The 27611-nt window shown below is 33.4% G+C and overlaps 1 protein-coding gene across 2 annotated transcripts; it reads left to right on the top strand.

Annotated features, from left to right (window-relative positions):
- Positions 1–782: 782 nt before the first annotated feature.
- On the top strand, positions 783–27611 carry LOC119608645 (E3 ubiquitin-protein ligase Smurf1). 2 transcript variants are annotated; one of them, XM_037963143.1, is made up of 9 exons: positions 795–941; positions 1174–1521; positions 3844–4195; positions 6035–6073; positions 20463–20699; positions 22667–25220; positions 26715–26914; positions 26985–27148; positions 27216–27611. In XM_037963143.1, the coding sequence occupies exons 3-9, from the start codon at positions 4141–4143 to the stop codon at positions 27498–27500; spliced, it is 3534 nt and encodes a 1177-aa protein (XP_037819071.1). In that variant the 5' UTR covers positions 795–941; positions 1174–1521; positions 3844–4140; the 3' UTR covers positions 27501–27611. The 2 variants fall into 2 exon arrangements, with proteins under 2 accessions (XP_037819070.1, XP_037819071.1); XM_037963142.1 differs by having other exon boundaries at positions 783–1521.

The following is a 27611-nucleotide window of genomic DNA, read 5'->3' as shown; positions in this document are numbered from 1 at the left end:
CCTACACCACTTTAGTGGGGAGGGTATATTGGGTTTGTGCTGATGTTTGTAACGCACAATAATATTGGTCCTATACCCACCTTAAAGTATACCAATCGGCTCAGAATCATTTTCTGAGTCGATTTAGCTATGTCCGTCCGTCTATTCGTCTGTCCATGTAAACCTTGTAATCAAACTACAGGTCGCAATTTTGAAGATAATTCAATGAAATTTTGTACATGATCTTATATTGTCCCAGGGACGAAGCCTATTGAAAATGGTTAAGATCGGTCCATTATTTCACCTAGCCCCCATACAACTGAGCCCCCCAATAGGGCTTGTAATCCTTGTAATCAAACTACAGGTCGCAATTTTAGAGATAATTCAATGAAATTTGGCACATGATCTTTTATGGTATCGTAGACGAAGCCCCCATACAACTGAATCCCCGAATACGGCTTTTAAGTTCATAATTATGTTTAATATACTCGTATCTCAACAAAATGTTGCAAAACCATATTGTTACTCTATACATTTATTGACCAAAAGACATATATCACAGGACATAGAATTGCAAGCTTTATATGTGGTATAAATTTTTTCAAGACCGGAGAGTTATACCTATAATATATTTAGGCCCTGATCTCTCGGATTCCGTTTATATTTAAAATTGTAAAAAATTTAAAAACTAAACGTAATTTTAGCCGGCTTATAGTCGATTTTAAGCCACCGCCGACATATTTGGTGTTAGACGCCGCCGCCGTTAATATTTGTCGGCGCAGGGCTCTGTTCTGTTGACACCGTTTGTCAAATAATTTTTTCCAATATGGCGGAAGTTTTGTGGTGTTGAACGCATTTAACAAGTTATTTTAACAAATTAACTTGAACAAATTAATTGCAATTACTTAAATTAATAGATATACATAAAGTTAACAAAAGCTTTAAGCTAAATAACACAAAATGTATAATATTTTCAATATTATTTAACACAAAAAAAGAATTTAACGAAATTAAAATTTTACGGTTCTGCCGTCAGTGCAAAAGTAGAATACAAAAAAAATATGAAAAAAATTCAACGCCGTGGTCTAAAATAACGAGACAGATATAAAAATAAATGTCTAAAGGGATAAAAAGAAATCATTAATTATTATTAAAGTAAATAAATATAAATAAATTAATTAATTTTGTGTTTAGTAAATGTCAAAAGGAAAAAATTAAGGCGTGAATTGTTTGCAAAAGAAAAGAAACCAATAAAAAAATATGTTAAAAAGAATAAAATAAGTGAGATAGTGTATGTCAAAGAGTTTGTGTGTAAATTAAAATACAACAACAACGAGAATTATAAAAACAAGAAGAAGAAGCAGCAGCAGCAATAAAATAACAAAAACAACAAAAAATGTAGTAATAATAACAGTGCAAAAGAGAAGTGATAAAACGGATGCAAAACAGCAAAACACAAATTGTTTTAAGGTTTTAAATTTGTTTTTTTTATGAAAAAAAGATACCACAGCACTGTTAAACAAAAAAATAAATATGCAAAATGTAAGTTTTAAAATGCAGTTATAAAAAAACAAAAGCAATTAAATAGTTTTTATGTATAGAAATTAAATTTACAAAGTAATTGCAATTACCTGCCCTGGCATATGTTGGTAATTTTCAAGCAATTACCAAAATTATTTTGAAACAATAACGAGGTGTTACTTTTTGTTTTGGGTTGAAACTTTTTAGAAGGTCAATTGTGAAATGTTTATAATTCAGTTTTATGGACAAAAATATTTTTTTAAATTAAAGAGGAATTATTAAATATAAGGGACTTTTAAAGAAATGTTAATAAAATAAATTAGTGCAGGGATAAATTTGGAGTTTTTTTTTATAGAAAAAGTTAAAACTAATAAGAAAAGCAACAAAAAAGTGCAAATTTTAGTGAAAACTGAAAACCATTAATGGACTCTGTTCTGTGTAGTGGCAAATCTATTACGGACGATGTTTTGTTTTTACTTCAATGGAACTAAACTAGAACTGAACTAGAACTGAACTAGAACTGAACTAGAACTGAACTAGAACTAGAACTGAACTAGAACTAGAACTGAACTGAACTAGAACTGAACTAGAACTGAACTAGAACTGAACTAGAACTGAACTAGAACTGAACTAGAACTGACTGAACTAGAACTGAACTAGAACTGAACTAGAACTGAACTAGAACTGAACTAGAACTGAACTAGAACTGAACTAGAACTGAACTAGAACTGAACTAGAACTGAACTAGAACTGAACTAGAACTGAACTAGAACTGAACTAGAACTGAACTAGAACTGAACTAGAACTGAACTAGAACTGAACTAGAACTGAACTAGAACTGAACTAGAACTGAACTAGAACTCAACTAGAACTGAACTAGAACTGAACTAGAACTGAACTAGAACTGAACTAGAACTGAACTAGAACTAGAACTGAACTAGAACTGAACTAGAACTGAACTAGAACTGAACTAGAACTGAACTAGAACTGAACTAGAACTGAACTAGAACTGAACTAGAACTGAACTAGAACTGAACTAGAACTGAACTAGAACTGAACTAGAACTGAACTAGAACTGAACTAGAACTGAACTAGAACTGAACTAGAACTGAACTAGAACTGAACTAGAACTGAACTAGAACTGAACTGAACTAGAACTGAACTAGAACTGAACTAGAACTGAACTAGAACTGAACTAGAACTGAACTAGAACTGAACTAGAACTGAACTAGAACTGAACTAGAACTGAACTAGAACTGAACTAGAACTGAACTAGAACTGAACTAGAACTGAACTAGAACTGAACTAGAACTGAACTAGAACTGAACTAGAACTGAACTAGAACTGAACTAGAACTGAACTAGAACTGACTAAACTGAACTAGAACTGAACTAGAACTGAACTAGAACTGAACTAGAACTGAACTAGAACTGAACTAGAACTGAACTAGAACTGAACTAGAACTGAACTAGAACTGAACTAGAACTGAACTAGAACTGAACTAGAACTGAACTAGAACTGAACTAGAACTGAACTAGAACTGAACTAGAACTGAACTAGAACTGAACTAGAACTGAACTAGAACTGAACTAGAACTGAACTAGAACTGAACTAGAACTGAACTAGAACTGAACTAGAACTGAACTAGAACTGAACTAGAACTGAACTAGAACTGGATTAGGACTGAACTAGGACTGAACTAGAACTGAACTAGAACTGAACTAGAACTAAACTAGAACTGAACTAGAACTAGAACTGAACTAGAACTGAACTAGAACTAAACTAGCACTAAACTAGAACTGAACTAGAACTGAACTAGAACTGATATATAAACAAACAAACTATTAACTTTCTAATAAATTATATTATTTTTAATAATTTTTTAATTATCTTAATTATTACAAATAATTAACTTAATTAGTAATTCATTACAATAGAAGACGTTTTCTATTTTATCATTAATTATATATATTTTCTTTTTTCTATATTTCCTATTAATATTGTTAAGCAAAAATAAAACACCATGAGTGATAATAAAAAAACCAACCACCAGCACTTTAAAAAACTAAAAGATCACACCATATGTTGATCATAGTTCTATTCCAAGTCAATCACCCACCCTTTTTACACATTAAACAATAAAGAGATCATAATAATTTTTGTCATTGTATAATAAAAAATAAAATTAATTTGAAAAAAAAAGTTGGATGGTGGGGGTCCAGTTTTGTTTTTTTTTGTTAAAGGTCTTAAGTGAAAAAATTCTTGTTAATTTTTATTAAAAAAAAACTAGCCTTGTTATTTTCATTAATAAATTAATTTTCTTTTTTTTCTTTTTAATTACAGTTTCAATGCAAATATGTTGCTGCTGTTAATGCCTTCCTGCCACCACTCACTTTAATATTTAATTTGATATAAAAAAGAAATTTATTTCTTGTTTATATAGAAATATATTTTATAATAATTTATATTATTGTGTAATAACAACAACAACAACAATTCCAACAGCAACACAACAACAACATCATCAGCCAGCAGCAAAAATGTTTTAAACTGCAACTGTTAACCGAAAAAATTGTCTATATTTTTTTATTTTTTTAATTTTATTTTTATTTTCTTTTGTGTATAAATTGTATTTAAATTATGAATAAGTTGGAATATCCTCGACGCAATGGAGCACACAAAATTCGTATAACAAGTAAGTTTGTTTTTCTTTGTTTTTGTACCCATTTTTCTTATTATACAAAAGAGGTGTTATTTTTAGTCGTAAGATCTAACATAAAATTTTATATTTCTAAATAAAATTAATTAGTTTAGTTTTAGTTTAGCTCTTGTTCTATTTCAGTTCTAGTTCAGTTCTGGTTCGGTTCTAGTTCAGTTCTAGTTCGGTTCTAGTTCAGTTCTAGTTCAGTTCTAGTTCAGTTCTAGTTCTAGTTCAGTTCTAGTTCAGTTCTAGTTCAGTTCTAGTTCAGTTCTAGTTCAGTTCTAGTTCAGTTCTAGTTCAGTTCTAGTTCAGTTCTAGTTCAGTTCTAGTTCAGTTCTAGTTCAGTTCTAGTTCAGTTCTAGTTCAGTTCTAGTTCAGTTCTAGTTCAGTTCTAGTTCAGTTCTAGTTCAGTTCTAGTTCAGTTCTAGTTCAGTTCTAGTTCAGTTCTAGTTCATTCTAGTTCAGTTCTAGTTCAGTCTAGTTCAGTTCTAGTTCAGTTCTAGTTCTAGTCAGTTCAGTTCTAGTTCAGTTCTAGTTCAGTTCTAGTTCAGTTCTAGTTCAGTTCTAGTTCAGTTCTAGTTTCAGTTCTAGTTCAGTTCTAGTTCAGTTCTAGTTTGTTCTAGTTATGTTCTAGTTCAGTTCTAGTCAGTTCTAGTTCAGTTCTAGTTCAGTTCTAGTTCAGTTCTAGTTCAGTTCTAGTTCAGTTCTAGTTCAGTTCTAGTTCAGTTCTAGTTCAGTTCTAGTTCAGTTCTAGTTCAGTTCTAGTCAGTTCTAGTTCAGTTCTAGGTCAGTTTCTAGTTCAGTTCTAGTTCAGTTCTAGTCAGTTCTAGTTCAGTTTTTCTAGTTCTAGTTTCTAGTTCAGTTCTAGTTCAGTTCTAGTTCAGTTCTAGTTCAGTTCTAGTTCAGTTCTAGTTCAGTTCTAGTTCAGTTCTAGTTCAGTTCTAGTTCAGTTCTAGTTCAGTTCTAGTTCAGTTCTAGTTCAGTTCTAGTTCAGTTCTAGTTCAGTTCCAGTTCAGTTCTAGTTCAGTTCTAGTTCAGTTCTAGTTTCAGTTCTAGTTCAGTTCTAGTTCAGTTCAGTTCTAGTTCTTGTTCTAGTTCAGTTCTAGTTCAGTTCTAGTTCAGTTCTAGTTCAGTTCTAGTTCAGTTTAGTTCAGTTCTAGTTCAGTTCTAGTTCAGTTCTAGTTCAGTTCTAGTTCAGTTCTAGTTCAGTTCTAGTTCAGTTCTAGTTCAGTTCTAGTTCAGTTCTAGTTCAGTTCTAGTTCAGTTCTAGTTCAGTTCTAGTTCAGTTCTAGTTCAGTTCTAGTTCAGTTCTTTTCAGTTCTAGTTCAGTTCTAGTTCAGTTCTAGTTCAGTTCTAGTTCAGTTCTAGTTCAGTTCTAGTTCAGTTCTAGTTCAGTTCTAGTTCAGTTCTAGTTCAGTTCTAGTTCAGTACTAGTTCAGTTCTAGTTCAGTTCTAGCTCAGTTCTAGCTCAGTCCTAGTTCAGTTCTATTTCAGTTCTAGTTCAGTTCTAGTTCAGTTCTATTTCAGTTCTAGTTCAGTTCTAGTTCAGTTCTAGTTCAGTTCTAGTTCAGTTCTAGTTCAGTTCTAGTTCAGTTCTAGTTCAGTTCTAGTTCAGTTCTGGTTCAGTTCTAGTTCAGTTCTAGTTCTCTTCTAGTTCCGTCATGAACAGTCTTGAACATCTCTTTTTAAACTCCCCTTTTCTTTTAAATAAGTTTTTCTTTTCAATAATGATCAATTGAATCAATCAATCACTAAAAGAATTTTGTATGTATTTTTAATTTTTTAAATAAATTATGGTTTCTTTAATTAAATACTTTCTTATTTCTTTTGCAGTATTGTGTGCTAGAAATTTGGTTCGAAAGGATTTATTTCGTAAGTATTTCATTATTTTATACTATTTCTTTTGGAAATGGTGTTTTGTCGACGAAACTTTATTATGGCCAAAACTAATTAATGCCAAATTTGTTAACTGTTGTTGACTATAATTAAAATAACAATTCACTGTTAAAAAATGTTTAATTTTTTTATATGCATTTAACAAAAAATTTTAATTTATCATTATTACTTTTTCTTTCATTTAGTTACTTTTTTTGGATTTTGCTTTTAATTTCCGTTTTCAGACAAACCATATTTTTTCGTACATGTATAAAAAAACTGATTTTACTTTCGTGTTATATTTTTAAAACATTTTTGGTTTTTTTATATTTAATATGTATTTATTTAGTTGTTGTAATAGTTAATTTCATGTACATTCTTCCATATGAATGCACATTTGATTGCCGTTTGTTATTAGTGTCAGTTCGCCAGTCTTTCTGTCTGTCCGTCGTTTTTATTTTATTATTATTTAGTTGTTGCTGCTTCTATTGCTTTTTAATTTCCTTGATTGTTTAAAAACAATTTCAAATAATTTCACTTTGTTGTCGATTTCTTATTAATAAAACGTTAGAGCAACAAAAAACAAAATACCAGCAAATGAAGAAAAAGAAAAACTTTATCAATTTAAATGCCATTTAAATAAATAAAAGAAATTAAAGAGACAAACAGATGAAAAACAGCAAAGATAGATGCAACCAAGCATGAACTAACATGCAGCCAACAAAATACTAAACAAATTGTCTCATGTTTTCCAATGAACACCAACGTCAACAGGAAAACCCTTAGGAAAACTTGACACATTGTTTTAGAATTGTCATGGAACATTTTAGTTTGTCGTTTGACATCTGTTCGTTCTTTTGCGTCTCAATTTCCAACTGGGCTTTTGGGTGTCTTTAGTTTCTTTTTAATTACTTACTTAATTAAATTGTAAAGAAAGGGGTTGTTTCTGTTTTTTTATGCAATTAAACTAAATTATTTATATAAGTTTTTTTTTGTTTAAGTCATTGTTATTGGTCTGCGTTTCAATGTGTGTCCAGCAATTCGTTTTATTGACTAATTGACTTGAGGACTTATGGGGATGGGCTGTGATCACTTGATACTTTGTTGTCTAGACAACTTATAGTTATTGAATATTTGAGGTTTTATCTGTTCTAGTTCAGTTCTATCTTAGTTCTAGTTCAGTTCTAGTTCAGTTCAGTTCTAGTTCAGTTCTTGTTCAGTTCTAGTTCAGTTCTAGTTCTGTTCTAGTTAAGTTCTAGTTCAGTTCTAGTTCAGTTCTAGTTCAGTTCTAGTTCAGTTCTAGTTCTGTTCTAGTTAAGTTCTAGTTCAGTTCTAGTTCAGTTCTAGTTCAGTTCTAGTTCAGTTCTAGTTCAGTTCTAGTTCAGTTCTAGTTCAGATCTAGTTCAGTTCTAGTTCAGTTCTAGTTCAGTTCTAGTTCTAGTTTAGTTCTAGTTTAGTTCTAGTTCAGTTTTAGTTCAGTTCTAGTTCAGTTCTAGTTCAGTTCCAGTTCAGTTCTAGTTCAGTTCTAGTTCAGTTCTAGTTCAGTTCTAGTTCAGTTCTAGTTCAGTTCTAGTTCAGTTCTAGTTCAGTTCTAGTTCAGTTCTAGTTCAGTTCTAGTAGTTCTAGTTCAGTTCTAGTTCAGTTCTAGTTCAGTTCTAGTTCAGTTCTAGTTCAGTTCTAGTTCAGTTCTAGTTCAGTTCTAGTTCAGTTCTAGTTCAGTTCTAGTTCAGTTCTAGTACAGTTCTAGTACAGTTCTAGTTCAGTTCTAGTTCAGTTCTAGTTCAGTTCTAGTTCAGTTCTAGTTCAAGTTCAGTTCTAGTTCAGTTCAATTCTAGTTCAAGTCTAGTTCAGTCTTCAGTTGTTCAGTTCTAGTTCAGTTTTCTAGTTCAGTTCTTTCAGTTCTAGTTCAGTTCTTCTAGTTCAGTTCTAGTTCAGTTCTAGTTCAGTTCTAGTTCAGTTCTAGTTCAGTTCTAGTTTAGTTCTAGTTCAGTTCTAGTTCAGTTCTAGTTCAGTTCTAGTTCAGTTCTAGTTCAGTTCTAGTTTAGTTCTAGTTCAGTTCTAGTTCAGTTCTAGTTCAGTTCTAGTTCAGTTCTAGTTCAGTTCTAGTTCAGTTCTAGTTCAGTTCTAGTTCAGTTCTAGTTCAGTTCTAGTTCGTTCTAGTTCAGTTCTAGTTCAGTTCTAGTTCAGTTCTAGTTCAGTTCTAGTTCAGTTCTAGTTCAGTTCTAGTTCAGTTCTAGTTCAGTTCTAGTTCAGTTCTAGTTCAGTTCTAGTGTTCTAGTTCAGTTCTAGTTCAGTTCTAGTTCGGTTCTAGTTCAGTTCTAGTTCAGTTCTAGTTCAGTTCTAGTTCAGTTCTAGTTCAGTTCTAGTTCAGTTCTAGTTCAGTTCTAGTTCAGTTCTAGTTCAGTTCTAGTTCAGTTCTAGTTCAGTTCTAGTTCAGTTCTAGTTCAGTTCTAGTTCAGTTCTAGTTCAGTTCTAGTTCAGTTCTAGTTCAGTTCTAGTTCAGTTCTAGTTAAGTTCTAGTTCAGTTTTAGTTCAGTTTTAGTTCAGTTCTAGTTCTGTTCTAGTTCAGTTCTAGTTCAGTTCTAGTTCAGTTCTAGTTCTAGTTCAGTTCTAGTTCTAGTTCAGTTCTAGTTCAGTTTTAGTTCAGTTCTAGTTCAGTTTTAGTTCAGTTCTAGTTCAGTTCTAGTTCAGTTCTAGTTCAGTTCTAGTTCAGTTCTAGTTCAGTTCTAGTTCAGTTCTAGTTCAGTTCTAGTTCAGTTCTAGTTCAGTTCTAGTTCAGTTCTAGTTCAGTTCTAGTTCAGTTCTAGTTCAGTTCTAGTTCAGTTCTAGTTCAGTTCTAGTTCAGTTCTAGTTCAGTTCTAGTTCAGTTCTAGTTCAGTTCTAGTTCAGTTTTAGTTCAGTTCTAGTTTATTTCTAGTTCAGTTCTAGTTCAGTTCTAGTTCAGTTCTAGTTCAGTTCTAGATCAGTTCTAGTTCAGTTCTAGTTCAGTTCTAGTTCAGTTCTAGTTTATTTCTAGTTCAGTTCTAGTTCAGTTCTAGTTCAGTTCTAGTTCAGTTCTAGTTCAGTTCTAGTTCAGTTCTAGTTCAGTTCTAGTTCAGTTCTAGTTCAGTTCTAGTTCAGTTCTAGTTCAGTTCTAGTTCTAGTTTAGTTCTAGTTCAGTTCTAGTTTATTTCTAGTTCAGTTCTAGTTCAGTTCTAGTTCAGTTCTAGTTCAGTTCTAGTTCAGTTCTAGTTCAGTTCTAGTTCAGTTCTAGTTCAGTTCTAGTTCAGTTCTAGTTCAGTTCTAGTTCAGTTCTAGTTCAGTTCTAGTTCAGTTCTAGTTCAGTTCTAGTTCAGTTCTAGTTCAGTTCTAGTTCAGTTCTAGTTCAGTTCTAGTTCAGTTCTAGTTCAGTTCTAGTTCAGTTCTAGTTCAGTTCTAGTTCAGTTCTAGTTCAGTTCTAGTTCAGTTCTAGTTCAGTTCTAGTTCAATTCTAGTTCAGTTCTAGTTCAGTTCTAGTTCAGTTCTAGTTCAGTTCTAGTTCTGTTCTAGTTCTGTTCTAGTTCTGTTCTAGTTCAGTTCTAGTTCAGTTCTAGTTCAGTTCTAGTTCAGTTCTAGTTCAGTTCTAGTTCAGTTCTAGTTCAGTTCTAGTTCAGTTCTAGTTCAGTTCTAGTTCAGTTCTAGTTCAATTCTAGTTCAGTTCTAGTTCAGTTCTATTTCAGTTCTAGTTCAGTTGTAGTTCAGTTCTAGGTTAGTTCTAGTTCAGTTCTAGTTCAGTTTTATTTAAGTTCTAGTTCAGTTTTAGTTCAGTTCTAGTTCAGTTCTAGTTCAGTTCTATTTTAGTTCAAGTTCAGTTCTATTTTAGTTCTAGTTCACTTCTAGTTAAAAAAAGTTGCTCTCTTATGGAAAATATTTTGTTTAGAAAAAGTTTCTTGGAATCGAACAACTTTTCTATAGAATAAGTTGCTTCGGAACAGATAACTTTTCTACATTTGTGACTACAATCACATTCGCACGTACCCTCATTTCACCAAAAAAAGTATTAAACTACAAATAATTTGTGTTTTCTTTTAGCACTACTATCTTAATTAATTTATGAATGACATATAAAAAAAACACTACACTAAACAATAAATATAACAAACATGTGTTAAAGTTTTATTATAATTTAAATATGAATTTAAATTAAATCAAAAAATAAACTTTTTTCTTTTTATAACAAAGTTTCATCTTTTTATAAAAAACTCAAGAGATTTTTTTTCTGTTTAAAACAGAACAAAGAAACTGTAGGCAAAATAACTTCAGTTTTAAAGATGGTGTTGGTAGTGGTGGTTTGACTGCCAATCGAATACCATCATATGGAACGTGTAAGTTAAATTCTTTAGTAATAATAAGACGAAATATGATATTATTAAAAGTATACAATATAATACAATAATACCACAACCATGACTATATTAAGCCACAGACAAAAAGAGAAAAATCCAAATAACTATATAGTAGACTTGTCATTATTATTATTGTCACCAGCAAAGAAAGACGACGGCGTCATTAACATTGTCTTTATATTTTTTTGACTGAAGTGTAACCTAAAGCGCAGGTGCTTCATACTAGCACACACGCGTTCTTTAAAGGAGAAATTTGAGATGTAAATATAAATTATAGTTTCAATTACTTATTAAAGTAATTGTTTTTTTTTTCTTTTTCTTCTTGTTCTCCTTGAGGAAAACCAATATCCTGTTGTATGTTACACCCCCCACTGCTGTCATTTATTGAAATTTCTTTTTAACACTTAAACTTTTTATAATTCTTGTGCATTTATTAGTCTTTTAACAAGAAACTCTATTTTATTTCATTATACGAAATAAAAAAAACATTTTTCTACATTTTATTTTTTATTAATTATGACAATTACGTGCGATATGATAACGTTCCATTTTAGAATACACACAATTATTTGATAGTGCAAGTGCATTTTATAAAAGAATTTTAAAATAATCAGTTAAGAGATATGAACAAAACAGAAATGTATTTAACATTATCATACTATAGAGGGAAATGAAGTTTATTGAAAAAATTTTATTAAAAGTACAAAAATATTGCTCTGATACAGGCAATTTTCTATAGAAAAAGTTGCTGTGAAACAGACAACTTTTCTATAGAAAAAGTTGCTGTGAAACAGACAACTTTTCTATAGAAAAAGTTGCTGTGAAACAGACAACTTTTCTATAGAAAAAGTTGCTGTGAAACAGACAACTTTTCTATAGAAAAAGTTGCTGTGAAACAGACAACTTTTCTATAGAAAAAGTTGCTGTGAAACAGACAACTTTTCTACTGAAAAAGTTGCTGTGAAACAGACAACTTTTCTATAGAAAAAGTTGCTGTGAAACAGACAACTTTTCTATAGAAAAAGTTGCTGTGAAACAGACAACTTTTCTATAGAAAAAGTTGCTGTGAAACAGACAACTTTTCTATAGAAAAAGTTGCTGTGAAACAGACAACTTTTCTATAGAAAAAGTTGCTGTGAAACAGACAACTTTTCTATAGAAAAAGTTGCTGTGAAACAGACAACTTTTCTATAGAAAAAGTTGCTGTGAAACAGACAACTTTTCTATAGAAAAAGTTGCTGTGAAACAGACAACTTTTCTATAGAAAAAGTTGCTGTGAAACAGACAACTTTTCTATAGAAAAAGTTGCTGTGAAACAGACAACTTTTCTATAGAAAAAGTTGCTGTGAAACAGACAACTTTTCTATAGAAAAAGTTGCTGTGAAACAGACAACTTTTCTATAGAAAAAGTTGCTGTGAAACAGACAACTTTTCTATAGAAAAAGTTGCTGTGAAACAGACAACTTTTCTATAGAAAAAGTTGCTGTGAAACAGACAACTTTTCTATAGAAAAAGTTGCTGTGAAACGGACAACTTTTCTATAGAAAAAGTTGCTGTGAAACAGACAACTTTTCTATAGAAAAAGTTGCTGTGAAACAGACAACTTTTCTATAGAAAAAGTTGCTGTGAAACAGACAACTTTTCTATAGAATAAGTTGCTGTAAAACAGACAACTTTTCTATAGAAAAAGTTGCTGTGAAACAGACAACTTTTCTATAGAAAAAGTTGCTGTGAAACAGACAACTTTTCTATAGAAAAAGTTGCTGTGAAACAGACAACTTTTCTATAGAAAAAGTTGCTGTGAAACAGACAACTTTTCTATAGAAAAAGTTGCTGTGAAACAGACAACTTTTCTATAGAAAAAGTTGCTGTGAAACAGACAACTTTTCTATAGAAAAAGTTGCTGTGAAACAGACAACTTTTCTATAGAAAAAGTTTGCTGTGAAACAGACAAATTTTCTATAGAAAAAGTTGCTGTGAAACAGACAACTTTTCTATAGAAAAATTTGCTGTGAAACAGACAACTTTTCTATAGAAAAAGTTGCTGTGAAACAGACAACTTTTCTATAGAAAAAGAAGCTGTGATACAGACAACTTTTCTATAGAAAAAGTAGCTGTGATACAGACAACTTTTCTATATAAAAAGTTGGTGTGATACAGACAACTTTTTTATAGAAAAAGTTGCTGAGATAGAGAAAACTTTTCTATAGATAAAGTTGCTGTGATACAGACAACTTTTTTATAGAAAAAGTTGCTCTAATACAGACAACTTCTATAGAAAAAGTTGCTCTAATACAGACAACTTCTATAGAAAATGTTGCTCTGATACAGACAACTTTTCAAAAGAAAAAGTTACTCTGATACAGACAACTTTTCTATAAAAAAATTGGTGTGAAACAGACAACTTTTCTATAGAAAAAGTTGCTGTGAAACAGACAACTTTTCTATAGAAAAAGTTGCTGTGAAACAGACAACTTTTCTATAGAAAAAGTTGCTGTGAAACAGATAACTTTTCTATAGAAAAAGTTGCTGTGATACAGACAACTTTTCTATAGAAAAAGTTACTGTGATACAGACAACTTTTCTATAGAAAAAGTTGCTGTGATACAGACAACTTTTCTATAGAAAAAGTTGCTGTGATACAGACAACTTTTCTATAGAAAAACTTGCTGTGATACAGACAACTTTTCTATAGAAAAACTTGCTGTAATACATACAACTTTTCTATAGAAAATGTTGCTCTGATAAAGACAACTTTTCAAAAGAAAAAGTTACTCTGATACAGACGACTTTTCTATAGAAAAAGTTGCTCTAATACAGACAACTTTTCTATAGAAAAAGTTGCTGTGATACATACAACTTTTCTATAGAAAAAATTGCTGTGCAACAGACACCTTTTCTATAGAAAAAGTTTCTCTGATACAGACAACTTTTCTATAGAAAAAGTTGCTGTGATACAGACAACTTTTCTATAGAAAAAGTTGCTCTGATACAGACAACTTTCCTATAGAAAAAGTTGCTTTGTTAGCAACAACTTTTCTATAGAAAAAGTTGCTCTGATACAGACAACTTTCCTATAGAAAAATTTGCTTTGTTAGCGACAACTTTTCTATAGAAAAAGTTGCTTAGTTACGGAAGGTTTATTATCTTTTTATTGTACCAAAGATTATTCATCTGAATTTAAATGGAAATAATAGTGTTAAAAATCTCAAATAGTTTGTCACTAATATCGTGTGATTTTGTTTAGATCATGTGCCATTATTTGCTCTGCTATATATAGTTCCTATATTAGTCACAGCAGCACTTTTTGCACTTGAAATATAATTTAGTATCCGACTGATCTAAATCATAATTTCACACCTATTTATTAAGTATACAACGTCATTGTTACACTCTCGAATTTTGAACAAAAGGGAATTCCGTAAGTTAATCAAATATTGAAATTTTTTTTAGTTTTACTAACTATTTTATAGATTCTTATCAAAATGTTATCATAAATTTAAAAATAATTTTTTAAATATTTATGAAAATATCCTACTTTAAAAAGTGACTAATAGTTTTTTATGTTTTAATCTTCCTACTTCCTGATTTTGACTTGTCACTCAGACCCCCGACTTAACTATTCTCAAAACTTAGACATTTCTAAACAATAAAATTATTCATTTTGTTGATAACACAAAAAAGTAAATAAACAAATTTAATACTTTTTTATTGTAATTTTTATCAAAATAAATAGTAATAGTTATTAAATACTTTTGTTTTTTGGGGAAAAAAGCACCACTTTTTTGTTGCTGATAACAAACGTTGACCGGCATAATGAATTGAAATTGTTAAAAAAAAATTAAATTAATTATTAAGTAGACAAAATTTCATGTGAAAATTCCCATTACCATACTGACACACTCTTGCACATATATTTTATTAATAAACAAATTTTTAATTTAATCAAATATTTAGTTCAATGCCATTTGTGGTAGTTTTTTTTTTAATATTAAGCAATAAATGTGAAAGTGTTTATTAGAAAAATTAGACACATGTTTTAAAACTCAATAGATGAGGTGGAGGGGCAGAAAGTTGGGTATAATTCAGACTAGGGTCGACACTATAGTTTGGCCTGTAGTCGAGACTATAGTAGAGACTATAGTCTGGTCTATAGTAGTGACTATAGTCTGGTCTATAGTTAAGACTACAGTATGGTCTATAGTCTAGCTTATAGTCTGGTCTATAGTCGAGGCTATAGTTTGGTCTATAGTTGAGAGTATAGTCCGGTCTATAGTCAAGACTATAGTCTGATCTTTAGTGGTCTATAGTCGAAACTATAGATTGGTCTATAGTCGACACTATAGTCTGGTCTATAGCCGACACTATAGACTGGTCTATAGTCGAGCCTATAGTTTGGTCTATAATCGAGCCTATAGTTTGGTCTATAGTTTGATCTATAGTCTCGTCTATAGTCGAGATTATAGTCTTGTCTTTAGTCGAGACTAAAGCATGGTCTATAGTTGAGACTATAGTCTGGTCTATAGTTGAGACTACAGTATGGTCTATAGTCTAGCTTATAGTCTGGTCTATAGTCGAGGCTATAGTTTGGTCTATAGTTGAGAGTATAGTCCGGTCTATAGTCGAGACTATAGTCTGATCTTTAGTGGAGACTATATTCTGGTCTATAGTCGAAACTATAGATTGGTCTATAGTCTACACTATAGTCTGGTCTATAGCCGACACTATAGACTGGTCTATAGTCGAGCCTATAGTTTGGTCTATAATCGAGCCTGTAGTTTGGTCTATAGTCGAGACTATAGTCTTGTTTTTAGTAGAGACTATTGTCTGGTCTATAGTCGAGACTATAGTCTTGTTTTTAGTGGGGACTATAGTCTAGTCTATAGTCGAAACTAGTCTGGTCTATAGTCGATACTATAGTCTGGTCTATAGTCGACACTATAGTCTGGTCTATAGCCGACACTATAGACTGGTCTATAGTCGAGACTATATTCATGTCTATAGTCATGTCTATAATCTAGACTACAGTCTAGTCTATAGTCTGGACTACAGTCTAGTTTATAGTTTGGACTACAGTCTAGTCTATAGTCTGGACTAGAGTCAAGTCTAGAGTCTGGTTTATAGCTTAGTCTATAGTCTGGTCTATAGTTTAGACTATAGTCTTGTCTAAAGTCTAGACTATAGTTTGGTCTATATTCTGGTCTATAGCAAAGATTACAGTCTGGTCTATAGTCTAGATTATAGTCTGGTCTATATTCTAGACTATATTCTGGTCTATAGTCTGGTGTATAGCAAAGACTATAATCTAGTCTATAGTCTAGGCTACAGTCTGGTGTTTAGTCTGGACTACAGTCTGGTCTAGATTATAGTCTGGTCTACAGTCTAGACTATAGTCTGGTCTGTAGTCTAGATTATAGTTTGGTCTATAGTCTAGACTATAGTCTGGTCTATTGTCTTGACAGTAGTCTGGTCTACAGTCGAGACTATAGTACGCTCTATAGTCGAGACTATAGTATGTTCTATAGCCGATGCTATAGTCTCCTCTATAGTTGAGACTATAGTCTGCTCTTTAGTCGAGACTATGGTCTTCTATATAGTAGAGACTATAGTTGGTCTATAGTCTGATAGAGATGGGGAACAAAAGGATTATTAACTGTGTCATTTAACAGCTGTGTAATATTTTCAATAAAAATCTAAAAAAAAATATTAATTAAAAATAATAAAAAAATCTGCTCTATAACTACTTAATTGTTTTTAATTACTTTGTAAATAAAAAAAAACATAGTTATTATTAACCACCACAAAATATAAACAATAATAATATTGTAAATTATTAATATTACAATTACAATTATTGTTTATTTGCAAAAAAAAAAATCATATAAATTACATTAAATTGTTGTGTTTTTTTTTTCCAAACTAAAGAACACGCAATATTATTAACTATAAAATAACATAAATTTTTTGCTAATTTAAATATTTTTTGCTATTGTTAAAAAAAATAAATTTTAGAACAATTTTTACAAAAAAACAATGCCCAGATTTTGAGTTGTGTTTTTGTCTTATTAAGTCAAATGATATATGACCCTTTTTTATTAAGTTTGAAAAGTAACAAAAAAAAAAAAAAAAAAAAAAACAACAAATCCAATTGTTTATTTAACAAAATTTTGCGAAAGTTCTAGTTAATTTAATTTGTTTATTAGTATTATTAAGCAAAAGTAGGTTAAATATTCATTCATAATGTTTGTAAATGAAAGACAACGACAAATCTTCAATAACCATTTTTCAATTCTATGAGTTGAAAGAAAATGACAGATAAATAGATAAATAGAGATGTTAAGTGGTTAAAAATTAAGTTGTATTCTGAATTAACTTATTTTTATAATAAGTTTGGACCACCATAACTGAATAGTTGAAGACAAATACCTATTGTAAAGACTAAACTCTAATCTATGGATTAAAATATAGTCTCCACTATCGACTTGGCTAACGACCAGACTATAGCATAGACCAGGCTGTAGTCTCGACTATATACAAGACGATAGATTAGATTATAGTTTTGACTTTAGACCAGAGCATTATAGACAATAGTATACAGACTATAGACAAAACAATAGACCAGATTATATTCTCGTTTATAGATAGACTATATATAGTCTTGACTATAGACCAGAACACAGAACAGACTATAGCCGCGACTACAGATCACATTAGTCTAGACTACAGATCAGACTATAATCTCGTCAATTCATCAGACTAGTCTTGACTACTCAGCTGAATATAGTCTCGACTATGGATCAGACCATAGTCCAGACTATAGATCAAACTATAGTCTCGACTATAGATCAAACTATAATTTACACCATAGGTCAGACTATAATCTTGAATATAGACCAGACTGTAGTCTTGACTATTGAGCGGAATATTGTCTCGACAATAGATCAGACAATAGTCTCGACTATTGATCTGACTATAGATCAAACTATAGTCTACCCTATATACCAGACTATAGTCTACATTATAGATCAAACTAGAGTCTGTACCATAGATCAAACTGTAGCCGACACTTTAGATCAAACTATAGTCTACAACCAGACTATAATATCGATTATAGATCAAGCTATAGAAGTAGTCTCGGCTTTAAATAGATAAGGCTATTGAAGTAGTACAAACTGACTTTAGACCAGTCTATAGTCTTGACTATAGCAGACTTTAATCTCCTCTATACATCAAACTATATTCTTGATCAGGCTATTGACCAGCCTATAGTCTTGATCAGACTATAGTCTCGAATACAGACCAGATTATAGTCTACAATACAAACAGTCTAGTTAGTTCGCAAGTCAGTTAGTAAGTTAATTAGTTAGTTATTTAGTAATTGTTTAGTGTTGTTTGTTAGTTAGTTTATAGTAAGTTAGTTAGTTAGTGAGTTAGTTTTAGTTTAGTTAGTTAGTTAGTTAGGTCGTTAGTTAGTTTAGTTAGTTATTAGTTAGTTAGTTAGTTAGTTAGTTAGTTAGTTAGTTTAGTTAGTTAGTTAGTTAGTTAGTTAGTTAGTTAGTTTAGTTAGTTAGTTAGTTAGTTAGTTAGTTAGTTAGTTATTTAGTTAGTTAGTTAGTTAGTTATTTAGTTATTTAGTTCAGTTAGTAGTTCTTTCTTTTTTTAGTTAGTTTCGTTAGTTTTTAGTTCGTTCTTAGTTATTTTAGTTAGTTAGTTTTTAGTTAGTTAGTTTAGTTAGTTAGTTCTTTAGTTTAGTTTGTCGTTAGTTCTTTCTTGTTCTTTGTTTTAGTTTATTCTTATCGTTAGTTAGTTAGTTAGTTTCTGTTATTTTATGTTAGTTATTTTTAGTTTCTTTTTTTTTTCTTTCGTTCTTTAGTTATTTCGTTAGTAGTTAGTTCTTTTTCGTCGTTAGTTCGTTTAGTTTAGTCTGTTTTTTCGTTCGTTCGTTCGTTGTTTCTTGTTAGTTCGTTGTTTTCGTTTTTTGTTAGTTCGTTCGTTCGTTCGTTAGTTCTTTAGTTTTCGTCGTTAGTTTTCGTGTTGTTCGTTTCGTTTCGTTCGTCTCGTTCGTTCTTTCGTTCGTTCGTTTCTTTCTTTCGTTCGTTCGTTCGTTCGTTCGTTCGTTCGTTCGTTCGTTCGTTCGTTGTTCGTTCGTTCGTTCGTTCGTTCGTTCGTTCTTTCGTCGTTCGTTCGGTTGTTCGTTCGTTCGTTCGTTCGTTCGTTCGTTCGTTCGTTCGTTCGTTCGTTCTCGTTCGTTCGTTCGTTCGTTCGTTTGTTCGTTTCGTTGTTCGTTTCGTTCGTTCGTTGTTTCGTTCGTTCGTTTTCGTTACGTTGTTTCGTTCGTTCGTTCGTTCGTTCGTTCGTTCGTTCGTTCGTTCGTTCGTTCGTTTCGTTCGTTCGTTCGTTTCGTTTCGTTCGTCGTTCGTTCGTTCGTTCGTTCGTTTCGTTCGTTCTTCGTTCGTTCGTTCGTTCGTTCGTTCGTTCGTTCGTTCGTTCGTTCGTTCGTTCGTGCTTTCGTTCGTTCGTTCGTTCGTTTCGTTCGTTCGTTCGTTCGTTCGTTCGTTCGTTCGTTCGTTCGTTTCGTTCTTTCGTTCGTTCGTTCGTTCGTTCGTTTCGTTCGCGTTCGTTCGTTTTAGTTCGTTCGTTCGTTCGTTCGTTCGTTGTTCGTTCGTTCGTTCGTTCGTTCGTTCGTTCGTTCGTTCTTCGTTCGTTCGTTCGTTCGTTCGTTCGTTCGTTCGTTCGTTCGTTCGTTCGTTCGTTGTTCGTTCGTTCGTTCGTTCGTTCGTTCGTTCGTTTCGTTTCGTTCGTTCGTTCGTTCGTTCGTTTCGTTTCGTTCTTCGTTCGTTCGTTCGTTCGTTCGTTCTTCGTTCGTTCGTTCCTCGTTCTTCCCCCCCTTTGTTCCTTCTCCTTTGTTTCCCTCCCCCCGCGCTTTTTTTCCCCTCCTTTTTCTCTCCCGTCTTGTTCCTCCCTTTTCTCTCCCTCCCCTTTTCTCCCGCTTTTCCTTCTCCTCCCTCCTTCCCTCTTTTGTAATCCTTTCCATTATCCCTCCTTTTCTTTACCAAGCTGGTCTAGCATTAGGATTAAATGGAGGATTTGTAATAATGCGTGGCTTAGGTCCGTTGTGTTGAACTGGTCTGCGAGGTCTATCCACAAATGGAGATGCTGCAGCAAATTGAGTGGTTAAAGCCAACAAAGCCATTAATACCACAATGAAGAACTTATTTCCCAACATTTTTTTAAATATTTTAATTTGTTTTAATTTCTTAGAAGATTTTCAAGACACTGTTGATAATTCACATTTTGCGTAGACTTTTTATAGGAAATTATTATTGCTAGTAGATTACCCTAAGCTTTAAAACTGATAAGGACCATGTTAAGAAAAAAGTACCCGATTTTGTAAGGGGGTTTTTTATTATTTAAATACAAGAGGGCTTTACCTCTCGCTAAAGTTAAACAAATATGCAACATGTTTTTTTTTTTAATTTTTTACTAGGAATTTATAAAACAATTAAAATATTCTTGAAATATGTAATGTATTTTCTTTAAAATCCACCCTTTAGTTTTAAATTAATTTCTTTATAAATAAAAACACTTTAATTATTTTTTATTTTATTATTTTCTTATTAAAAGTTTTACTTTTTATTTGTTATACTTTTTCTCTACTTTTCACTTTGTTCTTATTTTTTCTTAACATTTCAATTATTTTGTTTCCATTCTAACGAGGATCTATTAAAATTTCATCACGCTTGGGAAAACCAGGATGATGTTTGTAAGGCTGTTTGTTCGCAATATGTTGAGCTAAAGTTAGAGGATTTTTCTTTATCAAGAAAAATATTACAACAAAAGAAAATATACATTTTATTAAAGTATTTCTCGGCAAGAGTTTCATGTTGTTGAATGTTAGCGTGTTAAATACAAAATAAAACTTTAAATATTGATGCTAACATCTATAAGTTTAATGATTTTGTTAAGTAATTTCATGTAATTGAACTTGTTTTAATTTGATTTCATGTTTGTTTTTATTTTAGGCCTTCCTGACCCTTTTGCAAAGGTTCAAGTTGATGGCACCGGTCAGGTTTATTCAACGGAAATAAGTAAATCCACTTTAGATCCAAAATGGAATGCTCATTACGATTTATTTTTGGGACGCAACGATTCCATAACGATAACCGTTTGGAATCAAAGGAAAATACACAAGGGCAGTGGTTTTTTGGGCTGTGTTCGTATACCGCCCGAGACTATACAACGTTTGAAAGGAGCTGGATGTAAGTACTAATAACGAACTGAACTAGAACTGAAGTAGAACTGACCTAGAAGTTAACTAGAACTGAAGTAGAACTGAACTAGAACTTAACTAGAACTGAAATAGAACAAAACTAGAAGTGAACTAGAACTGAACTAGAACTGAACTGAACTAGAACTGAACTAGAACTGAACTAGAACCGAACTAGAACTGAACTAGAACTGAACTAGAACTGAACTAGAACTGAACTAGAACTGAACTAGAACTGAACTAAAACTGAACTAAAACTGAACTAGAACTGAACTAGAACTGAACTCGAACTGAACTAGAACTGAACTAGAACTGAACTAGAACTGAACTAGAACTGAACTAGAACTGAACTAGAACTGAACTAGAAACTGAACTAGAACTGAACTAGAACTGAACTAGAACTGAACTAGAACTGAACTAGAACTGAACTAGAACTGAACTAGAACTGAACTAGAACTAGAACTGAACTAGAACTAGAACTGAACTAGAACTGAACTAGAACTGAACTAGAACTGAACTAGAACTGAACTACGAACAACTGAACTAGAACTGAACTAAACTGAACTAGAACTGAACTAGAACTGAACTAGAACTGAACTAGAACTGAACTAGAACTGAACTAGAACTGAACTAGAACTGAACTAGAACTGAACTAGAACTGAACTAGAACTGAACTAGAAACTGAACTAGAACTGAACTAGAACTGAACTAGAACTGAACTAGAACTGAACTAGAACTGAACTAGAACCTGAACTGAACTAGAACTGAACTAGAACTGAACTAGAACTGAACTAGAACTGAACTAGAACTGAACTAGAACTGAACTAGAACTGAACTAGAACTGAACTAGAACTGAACTAGAACTGAACTAGAACTGAACTAGAACTGAACTAGAACTGAACTAGAACTGAACTAGAACTGAACTAGAACTGAACTAGAACTGAACTAGAACTGAACTAGAACTGAACTAGAACTGAACTAGAACTGAACTAGAACTGAACTAGAACTGAACTAGAAACTGAACTAGAACTGAACTAGAACTGAACTAGAACTGAACTAGAACTGAACTAGAACTGAACTAGAACTGAACTAGAACTGAACTAGAACTGAACTAGAACTGAACTAGAACTGAACTAGAACTGAACTAGAACTGAACTAGAACTGAACTAGAACTGAACTAGAACTGAACTAGAACTGAACTAGAACTGAACTAGAACTGAACTAGAACTGAACTGAACTGAACTAGAACTGAACTAGAACTGAACTAGAACTGAACTAGAACTGAACTAGAACTGAACTAGAACTGAACTAGAACTGAACTAGAACTGAACTAGAACTGAACTAGAACTGACTAGAACTGAACTAGAACTGAACTAGAACTGATCTAGAACTGAACTAGAACTGAACTAGAACTGAACTAGAACTGAACTAGAACTGAACTAGAACTGAACTAGAACTGAACTAGAACTGAACTAGAACTGAACTAGAACTGAACTAGAACTGAACTAGAACTGAATCTAGAACTGAACTAGAACTGAACTAGAACTGATCTAGAACTGAACTAGAACTGAACTAGAACTGAACTAGAACTGAACTAGAACTGAACTAGAACTGAACTAGAACTGAACTAGAACTGAACTAGAACTGAACTAGAACTGAACTAGAACTGAACTAGAACTGAACTAGAACTGAACTAGAACTGAACTAGAACTGAACTAGAACTGAACTAGAACTGAACTAGAACTGAACTAGAACTGAACTAGAACTGAACTAGAACTGAACTAGAACTGAACTAGAACTGAACTAGAACTGAACTAGAACTGAACTAGAACTGAACTAGAACTAGAACTGAACTAGAACTGAACTAGAACTAAACTAGAACTGAACCAGAACTGAACTACAACTTAAGTAATTATTATATTTTAGAAATTAATACAATTTTCCTTTTTTCTCTTTTAGTCCAACGTCTGGATTTGGGTAAATTTGCCTCGGATGATGATGAAATGGTGCGTGGTCAAATAATCATTGCTTTCCTCTCGAAAGATGGTCCCTGCAGTGGTAATCCTTTAGCCATTGTAGGACCAGGCGGCGATGTTAGAGGTCCTTCTGAAGATGATTCCTCAGAGGATAGTCTGCCCGAGGGTTGGGAAGAAAGACGTACGGGAAATGGTCGTGTTTACTATGTAAATCATACGACAAAAACCACACAATGGGATCGTCCTAGTAAACATAATAATCAACACAGCCATCAGCAACAGCATCAACATCATCAGCCAACGGCACAACAGCAGCAGCATCATCGTTCTGCCCAACAGAATGGTAGCGCTCATCATCCAGCTGGACCCACACGTTCTACTACTTGCACTAATTTATTAAACGGTCACAGTAGTAGAAGTGGGAGAGATAATGATGAGAGGAGGCATTCAACAGAAATACTATCGACTCCCAATAACACTTCGGCAGTAAGTTTGGGCAAGGAAAACTGTAGCCCCTCGAGAGGAGAACAAACGCCCAAGGAAAGCAGCACTAATACTGCGGCTATAACACCCAACAGTAGGAAATCTAATCGCTCAAATACATCGCCCACCAGTGGCACTACAGCCGCTGTGAATAATGGTGTAATAGCTGCCGCGGAAAATTCGACAGCGACCGGACCTCAAACCCCCCGACATCAACATCAAATCAGTGATAGTGGACATGTTAGCAAAACACCTAAACATGCCTCTACCGCACCAGCTTCCTTGACCAATGGCCATCATATACATAATGAAACAGCAAACGGCACCACCACACATCAACGTATACAAACTGCCCAAAATCTAACAAATGGTAATACCAATACAAACAGCAACAACACTTGTAATGGTAGTCCACAATCTGCTCAACCCCAATCGGCCGGCAACAGTATAACATGGAATGCCAATGAGGGAGACTCTAGTACACGTCACAGTCCCACTACAAATGGTAATAATGGCTTAGCCAATAGCTCAGCTAGTACAGCAACAGGAGGGGGAGTAGGAGGAGGTGGTGCTACGGTACAAAGTCCCAATGCCAACTCTTCAAATACAACCTCTAACAGCAATCAACAGGCCACACCTACCAGTTCTAGCAACAATCATGGCAGCAGCTCGCAACGGGAAAGAGTTAGCACTGAATCCTCGAGAGGAGAGTCACGTACACAAACCAACAGTACTCCCACAACGGCATCCACTTCCTCGGCGGCTGCTGCTGCTGGTTCTCAACGTTCACAGAGACGTTCCTCCAGGTCTGCAGAAGAATCCGCCAGACGACGAGGTTCTCGTAGTGCCCGGTCTAATAACAGTAATGCCCACAGATATCCAGGTCCTCCTCCCGGAGGTCCCGTTAATCAGGCTGCTCGTCCCTTTATGGATTTGCCTCCAGGCTATGAAATGCGCATTACCCAACAGGGTCAAGTGTATTTTTATCACATACCCACAGCCATCTCAACCTGGCATGATCCTCGGATACCCAGAGATTTTCATACAGAAAATTTAACACTAGATGCTATAGGACCATTACCCAGTGGTTGGGAGCAAAGAAAAACCGCCTCGGGTAGAGTGTATTTTGTAGATCACAACAACAGGACAACACAATTTACAGATCCAAGGCTCAATGGCAATATATTGCAATTAATACGTAGAGGAGTAGTGCCCGCTCCAACAGCTGGCAGTGGTGGCAGCTCCAGCTCAGCTGGAGTCAGTAATGCTAATACTTCCTCTAACTCTAGCAGCAATACGGCAGGCGTTAGTAGTAGTAATAATAGTGGCAGTGGGGGAGTGGGTTCTGGTAATGGCAGTATTATACAACATTTATCCCCCGCCGCCTCACATCCTTTAGGAGGTTCGGCTGCTACGCCCAACTCCTTACACACACCACATCGCTCAACGGCTGGCAATAATTCGATCATTATACCCACTGAAGGGCGTGCGGTGCCAGCCGATCTACCCCAAGGGCTACTAGAGGGAGCCGATCTATTACCCAAATACCGTCGCGACTTAGTAGGCAAACTAAGAGCTTTACGCACCGAACTGCAAGCTCTACAACCACAATCTGGCCACTGCCGTCTAGAGGTATCACGTAATGAAATCTTCGAGGAGAGTTATAGACTGATCATGAAAATGCGTCCCAAGGATATGCGCAAACGACTGATGGTTAAATTCAAGGGCGAGGAAGGTCTCGACTATGGTGGTGTGGCCCGTGAATGGTTACATCTACTCTCGCGTGAAATGCTCAATCCACAGTATGGTCTCTTTCAGTACAGTCGTGATGATCACTATACATTGCAGATAAATCCCGATTCTGGTGTGAATCCTGATCATTTATCATATTTTCATTTTGTCGGTCGTATTCTGGGCATTGCGGTATTTCATGGTCATTGTTTGGATGGCGGCTTTACGACACCGTTCTATAAACAATTGCTCAATAAACCCATTACTTTAAGTGATATAGAGGGTGTTGATCCGGAACTACATAGAAGTTTAACATGGATGTTGTGAGTATTGAGATTGGAGACAATAGACTATACTGTAGACTTGAGTACAGACTAAACTATAGACTAGACTATAGGCAATATACTAGACTATAGACTAGACTATAGATTAGACTATAGATTAGACTATAGATTAGACTATAGACTAGACTAAAGACTAGACTATAGACTAGGCTATAGACTAGACTATAGACTAGACTATAGACTAGACTATAGACTAGACTATAGACTAGACTATAGACTAGACTATAGACTAGACTATAGACTAGACTATAGACTAGACTATAGACTAGACTATAGACTAGACTATAGACTAGACTATAGACTAGACTATAGACTAGACTATAGACTAGACTATAGACTAGACTATAGACTAGACTATAGACTAGACTATAGACTAGACTATAGACTAGACTATAGACTAGACTATAGACTAGACTATAGACTAGACTATAGACTAGACTATAGACTAGACTATAGACTAGACTATAGACTAGACTATAGACTAGACTATAGACTAGACTATAGACTAGACTATAGACTAGACTATAGACTAGACTATAGACTAGACTATAGACTAGACTATAGACTAGACTATAGACTAGACTATAGACTAGACTATAGACTAGACTATAGACTAGACTATAGACTAGACTATAGACTAGACTAGACTATAGACTAGACTAGACTAGACTAGACTAGACTAGACTAGACTAGACTAGACTAGACTAGACTAGACTAGACTATAGACTAGACTAGACTATAGACTAGACTATAGACTAGACTATAGACTTGACTATAGACTAGACTATAGCCTAGACTATAGACTGGACTATAGACTAGACTATAGACTAGACTATAGACTAGACTATAGACTAGACTATAGACTAGACTATAGACTAGACTATAGACTAGACTATAGACTAGACTATAGACTAGACTATAGACTAGACTATAGACTAGACTATAGACTAGACTATAGACTAGACTATAGACTAGACTATAGACTAGACTATAGACTAGTCTATAGTCTAGTCTAGTCTAGACTATAGACTAGACTATAGACTAGACTATAGACTAGACTATAGACTAGACTATAGACTAGACTATAGACTAGACTATAGACTAGACTATAGACTAGACTATAGACTAGACTATAGACTAGACTATAGACTAGACTATAGACTAGACTATAAACTAGACTATAGACTAGGATATATAGTAGATGACTATATTCTATTCTCGACTATAGACATAATGTAGTCTTGACTATAGATAGACTATAGTGTCAGCTATAGATAGACAATAGTCTTGACTATAGTGTTGATTCTGACAGACTATTGTCATAGCTATGGACAGACTATAGCCTTTACTATAGACAACCTATAGGCTCGACTATAGTCTCGACAATAAAATGGCTGTAATCTGAACAATAAAGAAAATCTGTTTTCTTGGAGAATTTTCTTAAATATTTTCCTTTTGTTTATATCCTTCCAGAGAAAACAATATAACAAATGTTATAGAATCTACATTTAGTGTAGAAAATAATAGTTTTGGTGCTTTAGTTGTACATGAACTTAAACCATCGGGCGCTTCCATACCAGTAACAGAGGATAATAAACGTGAATATGTTAAGCTATATGTTAATTATAGATTTATGCGGGGTATTGAACAACAATTTTTAGCATTACAAAAAGGTATTTAGTGGACAAAACAACAACAACAACAACTAAATAATTTAATATTAAAATTTTCTTAAACCAATAGGCTTTTGTGAATTGATACCAAGTCATTTATTGAGACCATTTGATGAACGCGAATTGGAATTGGTTATTGGCGGTATATCCAGTATTGATGTCAACGATTGGCGCAACAATACGAGACTGAAACATTGTACACCGGAAACCCAACAAGTTATATGGTTTTGGCAGGTGGGTGTTGTGGAATTCATGGAAATCTGTGATGATTTTTGAATAATGTTTTTGTGTTTTGTTACAGGTGGTGGAATCCTATTCTTCGGAAATGCGTGCTAGACTTTTACAATTTGTTACCGGTTCTTCGCGTGTTCCTTTACAAGGTTTTCGTGCTTTACAGGGTTCTACTGGCGCAGTCGGACCACGACTTTTTACTATACACTTGACACAAGATGTACCCACACAAAATCTACCCAAAGCTCATACATGTTTCAATCGTATAGATTTGCCACCCTATGACAGTTATCAACTGCTGTATGATAAACTTACACAAGCTGTAGAAGAAACTTGTGGTTTTGCCGTGGAATAATTGAAAGTTTTTTGAATAGATTTGCAAACATAAAGATAAATGTGATGAAAGTATATACTTATACATATAATAAATATTAAAATAAAATTATCTTAATAATAAAAAAAAAAA

This window comes from Lucilia sericata, unplaced genomic scaffold (assembly GCF_015586225.1).
Source record: "Lucilia sericata isolate MDLA Ls3-8-SP2 unplaced genomic scaffold, ASM1558622v1 Contig000863F_arrow, whole genome shotgun sequence".
Taxonomy (NCBI): Eukaryota; Metazoa; Arthropoda; class Insecta; order Diptera; family Calliphoridae; genus Lucilia; species Lucilia sericata.
Note: the sequence above shows the minus strand (reverse complement) of the source record. Positions and strands in the feature narration are given on the sequence as shown.